Source organism: Schistosoma mansoni (genome assembly GCF_000237925.1).
Source record: "Schistosoma mansoni, WGS project CABG00000000 data, supercontig 0142, strain Puerto Rico, whole genome shotgun sequence".
In the NCBI taxonomy this organism is placed as follows: Eukaryota; Metazoa; Platyhelminthes; class Trematoda; order Strigeidida; family Schistosomatidae; genus Schistosoma; species Schistosoma mansoni.
In genome coordinates, this window is record NW_017386042.1 from 417,411 (window position 1) to 426,990 (window position 9,580).

At 35.8% G+C, this 9,580-nt stretch overlaps 1 protein-coding gene across 1 annotated transcript in view; it reads left to right on the forward strand.

Annotated features, from left to right (window-relative positions):
- The window catches only part of Smp_158610.1 (helicase mot1, putative), a gene marked incomplete at its 5' end in the record, with an annotated part of 54,569 nt that extends 47,456 nt beyond the window's left edge, over nucleotides 1-7,113 (forward strand). The window contains 5 exons of the mRNA XM_018799975.1: nucleotides 491-552; nucleotides 634-709; nucleotides 2,113-2,190; nucleotides 3,487-3,616; nucleotides 5,735-7,113. Of these exons, the coding sequence (XP_018646567.1) occupies nucleotides 491-552; nucleotides 634-709; nucleotides 2,113-2,190; nucleotides 3,487-3,616; nucleotides 5,735-6,058 (670 nt within the window). The 3' untranslated portion in view covers nucleotides 6,059-7,113. The remainder of the gene's footprint in view (nucleotides 1-490; nucleotides 553-633; nucleotides 710-2,112; nucleotides 2,191-3,486; nucleotides 3,617-5,734) is intronic.
- Nucleotides 7,114-9,580: the final 2,467 nt, after the last annotated feature.

The window sequence follows — 9,580 nt, forward strand, 5'->3', positions numbered from 1 at the left end:
ATCCTTAGCAATGAGTATCCATAGCGTCATCGCGGCTCGAATCCAGAACCTCCAGGTCTCGAGGTGAGCACTTTTAGAACAGTGGGCCGGCATCTAATGATTTACATTTCTAACTTCAATTAATTCGTGATTTTGTCCACCTCCACCATTCTTTTATTCCAAATATAGTGCACGCAGTATCGAGCCACCTAGACTAGTGGCCACATTGCAACTTGATCGATAGCATTCGATCAGCACTAAGAAGGACTTGACACGCATGACATTGATCCACCACCTAGTGATCAATCAATTGTGATAGATTTCAGTCTCTACTGTTTGAGGCAATATATATTCTTTGTTTATTTTGGAAGTAAACAAAAGCGGAACTTCATGTAAAAAACTTTTTTCTATCAGCTGAATTGTAGAAATTGGTATCCAACTTATCACCAGTCACTTTTCGTTACTGATATATTTTTAAATTCTTTATGCTTTTTTTTTATTATTAATAAAGCCGTCTTCTAACTGATTGTGGCTTCGGGAGTCCAAACTCAATCAATGGCTCAAATGTTGGCAGTAGTGGTAATATTTATTCAACCACTTTGTCATCAACGTCTGGGACATCGACTTCATCTCATTATATGGATTCTTATCCAGGTCTACTAAGTCAGCACAGAGCTTTAATATTCTTTCAAACACGTGAAATGTTACAATTGACTGGAGAAATGCTTAAGTGAATAACACTGCTTTTACCTTTTTCCATGTTAAATTTTCACGCGTTCTGTTAGAAAACTGATGTATTTATAGTGTTGTAGAGATTGTTAAACTTTCAGTTTCACATCATAGATTGAATTTACTAAAACAATCAGTGGAAACTAGGAAGCGCTGAAGAATTGTTTTATCATGCCATGGGATAAGCTTTTCACATAACTGACACTTTGTTAGTTACGTTTACTTGGTTCTTGATGATAGTTAGTATTATTGTGAACCAATGTGTCCACCACCAAGTCATCTTTTAGGCAACTAAACTTTATTTTGAATCTAACAACTATATATATATATATATATATATATATATATATATAGTTTTTTAACCATGGGGTTATAGAAATCTTATGCTATCATCGAGCGTTATAGAGTTGTATCCAAACCTCAAATCCCTTTCAACTTATCACTTTATTAGTGAGATAATGTTATCAACCGTTATGGGAAATCGCTATGCTATGGGATTTGTGTATTAGTTTCTCTAAGTGTTTGTAGTGAAATCGACATTCACAATTAATAAGAAGTGATTGTTTGAAATACCCTATTGAAGTTGTCCACTGTAAATGTTAGTTACTGAGAGCTCTTTCTTTATTAATAAAATATTTAAATAAAACATAATGAACAAACATTATTGCATGTACTCAAGAGCAAGATGTATCTTGTATGTTAGGCCTAATGGTAATACCCAAATTTTCAGACTTCAACAAATTAAATGAGATTGTAGCTTTTGACCAATAAATAGTTATTCAGTGCCTTAACTTACAAAACGGAGTGGAGAGAGGGAGAGCTAGAAAATCAACTATACGAATAGAATATCAAGTCTGAATTATAAGAATGTAATGAAAACTCACCAAGTTTGTAGAAAACAAATAGACGTTCATACAAAAATAAATGTTAAATGTAGGCTAAGTTCCATCTTGTGATAATCAGATATAACGCACTCAGGTTAAAAAACTTATTAACTTCATTTATATATTCTCTCAGTTATATTTTCAATAACTAAATGGTCCATTCCTCCTGCTGTGACTTAGACTATGACTTTATGATTAGATAATTGTGTAGACGGCTAGTTGGTTAGGTCACTGTATGCTTTTATGGAGTAATTGTTAACACTAAAAGTTTATCATTGGCTACATAAGTTATGAGAATACTAAGACTGATTTGCTTCTTTAGCTGATCTATTGATCAGACATTGTCATCATCAATCCAACTTCATTCAGAAGAAAAAAAAACTAATTTAGCAGCCCTTTTTTGATGTTAAACGACTTAAAATGAAATCGTTGTTCAATTGAAAGTTTATTTTGAAGTGCAAATCACAAACATGTTTATTTTTTGTTATTATTACGAACTTTGATGATTTATTTTACTTAGAAAACAATTTCCATGGATAACTGCTACACGATTAGATGGTACTGTACCGGTGAATGAACGGCACAATCGTGTGGTTAAGTAAGTCCCTCGTTTTTTTTTTAATCAGAAGTATAAGGTTTTTTCTCTCAAATTCTTCCACTAAATACAAGATTTTCTAACGAGCATAATGTCCACAGACAAGATTTGTTAATTATTGTGACTTCTCAATATGCATGTACTTTTGTGATGGATTATAGCGTAAACCTATCTGCAATTTCTGTGTTTTTGTAATTAATAAGCTTACCATTATTGGAGTATATATATGAAACGATATACAAATTAAAACTTTATCAGCCAGGTTGACTATTTGTTACTATTGGTCATCATGTGATTTTCACTAATGATTTTAAAATCTCTATATCCAGTATTGTTTGATGCTTATCAGAAGTTCGGAATAATTATCAGCATAACGAAATGACGTTAACTTTAATTTAATTGTCATCACTATTTAAACTGGTACAACACTTGCACTTACTTGTATAACAGTATTCCAATCATCTTACAAATCGGAAATTTGTTTAAATGAAACATCGTAGTTTGTAATAATGTTACTTTCGTGATCAAAGTAAACTTCTTAATGATAATGCAGTAAATTAACCGTTCCTGTCCTTTCGTATTTAAATGTGAATCGAAAAGATCTAGTTGATGACAGTTGACATTTCCTATATACACTATTCAGGATGGTTATTTGGAATAAAAAGCTGACTATTATTAAGGAGCTTTTTTCTATGGGTTTTGGTTAACTGCGTGCGTGCATATCGCCTTGAAATTAGCTACGTTGCTCTTTGTTTTTTAGAAAACCTTTCATTTTGAAATCTCTGTCGAGATTGACAAAGTGCAACTATTTGTAAATTTCATGTTTTTGCCAACGAAAAATAATCTCCGCATTTCTCAGACCTGAAAATGTTGTGTCGCAATTATTTTTCCGCTGTGCATTGACACTACTTTGAAATTCTCACTCTCCTATGTCATCGAAATTTCATGAAGAAACCGTTTTAGTCAGATCAGTCTTGTTGAATTATCACAATAAGCATGCTTAACTTCAAGATAGCAACCACAGTTTAACTTACTTCTGTCTTCTAGGCCAAGCGATAGCCGTCATGGCGAATACAGATGTTTATCAGTCAAAGGCTCACCAACCTGTTTTTTTAAATGAAATATTCTGTATCCCTATACTCATTTAACCTATTTTTCACTGAGATTTCTTTTCTCCATCAATTTTATGGATGTTTACCATGCCAAACCATGAAATGGTATTCAGTCAGCACAGTTAACTGAAATCCCAACTATTCATTCTAATTTTTTCTTTGTTTTTTGTGCTTCATATTGAATTAGATTCAATCAAGATCCATCGATCGATTTGATGTTATTGACAACAGCTGTTGGCGGATTAGGGTTAAATTTGACTGGTGCAGATACTGTAATCTTTGTGGAACATGACTGGAATCCGAGTAAAGATTTGCAGGTATGTAGAAGACAAAAAGCTTAACAACCAATTTTTTTTCTAGATGTTAATTTTTTTTCCTTCACGTAACGCCATCTTTTCACTGACCATGTGTTTGGATGTAAAACTCATTTGGTTCGTATAGCCTACAGAATGTTTGTGAATCAGACTAGCTTCTTGTGTTTCATGACTGACCTTTCTAAGCTTACTGCACGTCCCTAGACCGCATAAAAGAGAAGGGTTGGACATGGGGTTAGAAACGCCATTTCGTACAAAAGAACCTTAGTAAAAAGAAACCTAGCCAGAAAATCACTTCGACCACTTAAACCCTCACTTGAAGTTAAAGAATGTTCATTTTGAAGAGCTAGAAGAACCTCATAGTGAAAGACGAGATTCTTCGGAAGTCACAAGGCCGATGACTTTTCTGACGACTAGAGCAACAATTAATATAGGTACACAAAATTTGGGAGACAGGGAGAACCATTCAAATGGCTGTGGAAATGAGAAGATAAAACTTGGTACCGATTTCATGAAGTGAGACTCATTGGATACAATCTGGATAGAAGAGATTAACTTCAGGAGAGATTTTATCGTATTCTGGTCATGAAGACAAAATGCTTCACACAGACAAGGAGTTGCACTGATGCTGTCCAAAGAAGCACGGTAAGCACTTATAGGATGGGAATCTCATGGATCCAGAGCCGTCGAAGCCTTTTTCAAGACAAAGAAGGAGGGTACTACAAGGAACCTTATCCAGTCCTATGCACCCACGATAAAGATCAATTTTATGGAGGGTTAGCTGGAGTCGATCGTACAGAAGTGTCCATTAAATTACCTGACCATCTGGTTAAAAGACCCAAGCACCGAGTTTATAATGGACAACACTGTTTATGAAGATATCATGAGACGACATGGATTGGGAGAAAGAAACAAAAATGGTGAAACATTTGCTGCTAATCTTTGTGCCTTATCATAATGTATGTAGGCGGGACTATATACACCCACATATTAAAGTCAAGACACAGACCAAATACGTTGGAGCAAATAAGCGAGTCAAGAGGAAAAATAGAACTGCTAAGCAGACGTATGTGGAAGACCCAGCAGTGACAGCAACAAAAGCTGGTAGAAAAGGAAACCGTAAGACACCTATATGATATGACGAAGAAACTAGCAGTAACTTATAGTAAACCAGAGCTAGCAGTCAAAAGCAAAGAAGGCAAGCCAATCACTGAGGCTCAAGAACAGGAAAAGAAGCTGGTGAAGCACTCTAAAGAGCTCTTCAATACACCAGTTCTACTGGACCTGTCGGACATCGAAGAAACACACAAACTTTTCTATAGACAGTAGTCCACCAACATCGGAAGGAATTGGTTGAAGAATCAGACAATATTCCAGCTGAAGTCGAAAGTAGAGGTAACTTCAAAGATGCTCCGCATTCTTACCAGAAAGATTCGGAAGGAAAAACAAGGACCAACAGACTGAAGAGATGTCCACGTCATCAAGATACCAAAGAAAGATCTCGCGGAATTTGACGACTACAGGGACATTACAGTACTATCAGTATCAGGAAACGTTTTCAACAGATTGTCTTTGAACCGAATGAAAGATCAAGTAAACGCTCAACATGAAAACCAATAAGCTGGTTTTCGTAACGAGCGAATCGTGACACTACGCGCCATTGTTGAACAACCAGTTTCTGTACATCAACATGACGCTGGGAGTCTGGGACAGACATCGAAATAAATAATGGTAATTAGAAACTACTAGAGTAGGTTGGATATTCCTGGCTGTCGGCCTATACTCCACGAAAAGTAATAGGCTTTAGTAAGTTATTAAGTATCAATCAAGAAAAAATATGTACATCGGTTAAATAGGTGCAACCATTTTGCCCCATATTGAATAATGTTATCGGCAAAAGCTTTGGCATTGACAATAAATTGATAAATTGATGAATTAGCCGGAAACATCAATTCCTTTTCCTCTCAATCTTATTATCCTTGCTTATAGTTCAGTAATGTATTGTTAGTATACCGTGATAAATCAGGTAGGCGTTATTTTATGTTTATTCCTTTCTGTTGATGTATTATTTTTGCGATATATTAGATTTATTTCAAACTTTAAATTGTCAACCATCCCTAGGCCATGGATCGAGCTCATCGTATCGGTCAACGACGCACAGTCAATGTTTATCGTCTAATTACTGAGGATAGCATAGAAGAGCAAATTATGAATTTACAAGCCTTCAAATTGCATTTAGCCAATACAGTTTTAACAGCAGATAATAAAAGTTTGAATGAAATGGACACAGGACATTTATTTGATCGATTAACAGAGAACAACGACAATCGAATGTCTAGAGATAATCATACAGATTTTCAATTTGCTTCACTAGATGATCTTGAAGCATGTTATGAAGCTGAATATAATTTAGATACTTTTGTTGCTCGTTTAAAAACAAATTAATCTTTTTATTCTTACCCTATGTACAAATTTATAGATTTGTCTTTTCAAATTGTCAGTTAATTTGTTTCCATTGTTGGTTTTTGTCATTACTGTCCGTCTCTCCATTTTTGGCCAATTTTATTACAAGTTATCTTACATTGAAGTAGTTGATGTGTTATTTTATCTCTGAGAAACAATATCTCATTTGTTGCATTTCTTCATTTTATCGTTTATCTTGTCTTATTTCATCCATCCTGATGCATATATTTCAATATGCGGATGATGAATACTTTCCAACTTGTTGGCTAGCCCTTTTGTTTTTGTCGGCAAAAATCAGTATGGATTATTATGATTATTAAATGTAGAATTGTTATTTTATGCCTAAATGTCCATATATATATACATAAAATTTCTTACTGGGATCCGATGAGTTATTGAAAATTAATTTTTGAGTTGGAATCAGTTACTGTTGCCCAGTAACATTTAATCTTGATACAAATAGTGAATGCGCTAATGTTCTGTATGCTACTATTACTATCTTTGTTATATATTTTTCAGTTTCTTATCATTACAATGTCCTTTTTTTATATGCCTCTTTGTTACTATTTTGAATCATAATATACTAAAACTACTACATTAATTCCGTAACAGGTTTGATATCAGTTACATCTAATTTTACGGATCTAAGAATCCTGTGTATAACAATGATTTTGATATTTTCTGAACTTTATGGTTTATTGTATCTAATGTTAAATGTCCGGGAAATATAGAATAAAATGTTTTTATACTTATTGACACTTTTCACTGAGCTAATGATCTTTTTTTTCGGTACACTGATGCTCTTTCTAAGATTTGAGTACGGCTGTGTGAATTCTAAAGTTTAATAATTCATTGACTATCCGTAATACTAATATAGTATTCATTTGTTTAGAATCAGTCAGTCAGCTACAACGTAAGATCAGGCACATATATGCATCGTTCCAAGTTGCCATACCTTGTTATCACAACAAGATGAACACCGGATTCATAGAAGTAATTAATTTAGTGGTGGTAGTATATAAAAGAAAGGTTGTATATAAGGATATAGAATAGGAAGGAAGTTATGAAGCAATTTTAATCTCAAAGTTTAAGGGAATATAAAGAGTGTATACACCTGCGCCATTGTGATCGATTCTAAGCCATGTCACACAGAGTCTCCAACCATTGGTTACGATAGTCGTGCGGACCCCAACCAAGTAGTCTGCATCTACCGACATGGCTCAGAGTAGAAGTTAGTGACTTCAAACACTGATGTCACGTTTCGGTTTGGCGTTCTCTAACTTTCTTCCAACCATCCCCAATACTAGTCAGCATAGCGCGTCGTGGTAACAGGTGTTCAGGCATACGTAACATGTGGCCCAACAATCTCGATTGATGAAGATTCATGACCTCATCAACTGACTTGCCATCATTCCCTAATGCCCTGTGTCTAACCTCACTATTACTTACCCGGTGATCCTAGCAGATGTGAGCAATATTTTTAAGATATCTGTGTTCAAATACTAGTAACTTAAGAGTATCTTCTACTCTTAATGGCCATGTTTCACAGCCGTAAAGTAGAACAGAGCGAACTGCCGCGCAGTATACTCGTCCCTTAATTGATAGACGGATATCTCGTCTTCGCCATAGGTGACGTAAGTTGGTAAAAGCCAAACGAGCTTTTTGAATCCGTGCTGAGACTTCGTCAGACACCAACCCATTAGGGCTGATCAGACTTCCAAGATAAGTGAAGTTGTCGACGCGTTCGACTACTTCACTCCCTATCCTTAGTTCAGGTGTTGACGTAGGCCAGTCCTGGAGTAACAATTTACATTTAGATGGGGAGAAACTCATCCCAAACATTCTGGCGTTATTACTGAGTTCTAACAGAGTCTCTGCATTTTGTCAGCGTCTTCACCAAACAGGACTATGACATCTGCGTATTCTAAGTCTATTAATGGACCCCCTGGTAGGAGATCAATTCCTGAAAATTCAGTTGACGAGTGTTATTTCCAGCAATATATCTATAATGAAGTTAAACAAAAATGAGAATAGTGGACAGCCTTGACGGACACCACTTGAGGTTGTAAAATCATATGACAGTTCGCCATAAGCTCTCACTCGACTGATAGTGTTCGAGTAAAGAGCCTTCACAATGTTTATGTAATTCTGAGGTACACCTTTCAATGACAGACACTGGCACAGAACCTCTCGGTCTACAGAGTCAAATGCTGCTTTTAAGTCAAGGAAAACTATAATTGTTGGACGCCGATAAGCATGTCTGCGCTCTAAAACCTGACGAATAGTGAATATGTGGTCGATGCAGCCACGACCAGGTCTGAAGCCAGCCTGATTTTCTCGTATTTGCAGTTCACGAGTCTTAGTTAGGCGCCTGATAATTATTGAGGCAAGTATTTTAGATGCTGTGTTAGTCAAACTAATCCCTCTATGATTATCACAGGATGATTTTGGCCCCTTATATATTAGGACAATCAGAGATTGTGACCAGTCAGATTGGGTTACGTCCAACTCCCAGATTTTAGCCAATATATTAGTCAGCCAAATCGCTAAAATTGGAACACCATATTTAGAGACATCTTGAGCCAATCCATCTGGACCAGCTGCTCTTCCTCGTTTCAGATTAGCTATAGCCTTTTGAACTTCAGGTAGGGTCGGGGGGCTTACTTCAATGTTCCATTCAGACTGTCTGGGAATAGTGGGTAGCTGTGCAGTAGCTAAAGGCCAGCTAAACTGCTCCCTAAAGTGTTCCGCCCATCGTTCTAAACGTCTGGACTGAGAGCAGATAAGGGTTCCGTCTTTTTCCGAGATCGTTTCACTTACACTTGACTTATTATTTCCGGTTTCTTTTATTAGTCTGAAAAGTTGTCTGGTGTTACCTACAGCCGCTGCCTTTTCCATTTCTTTTGCTTTCGTTGCCCACTACTGCTCACAATCGTTCCGTAGACTTTTGGTTAGCTTAGATCTGATTTGTTTACGCTCTTCGTCCTGTTCAGAGCCTGATGGGGTGAGTTTATGCGAATCCATCAGTGAAGTAGACTTGGAAGAAATCCATTGGTTTTTTGGAACTCTATGGTTTAAATCACTAATAGATGTTACTGCTGTTTCCACAGCTGTTCGTTGAATAATATCAAGATCGGCATAACATATTACATATAAGGTTCAAAATATCAGTCCAATGAGTTCTGATTCATCTTATTAAAGGGTACATGTTCAATATACAATTTTAATGCGATCATATATGTACAAATGCAACTAAAATACCTCCCATTGTAAACCAGTCGAACGTAATATCATTGTCTGAGAGGACCAATATCCGATCGAGTAACTAACAGGCAAAATTATTGAAATCGTGTTTCTTTTATCATATTCAATCGACTAACGTCATGTGACATTTATTTTAATACATTTCTAGATGTGCATATTTATGTTGCTTGTGTTTTTAAAGTTAATGCGCTTGCTAGTTTGATTATTTACTAATCCTCTATGCTAAGAAGAAAGCCTTGA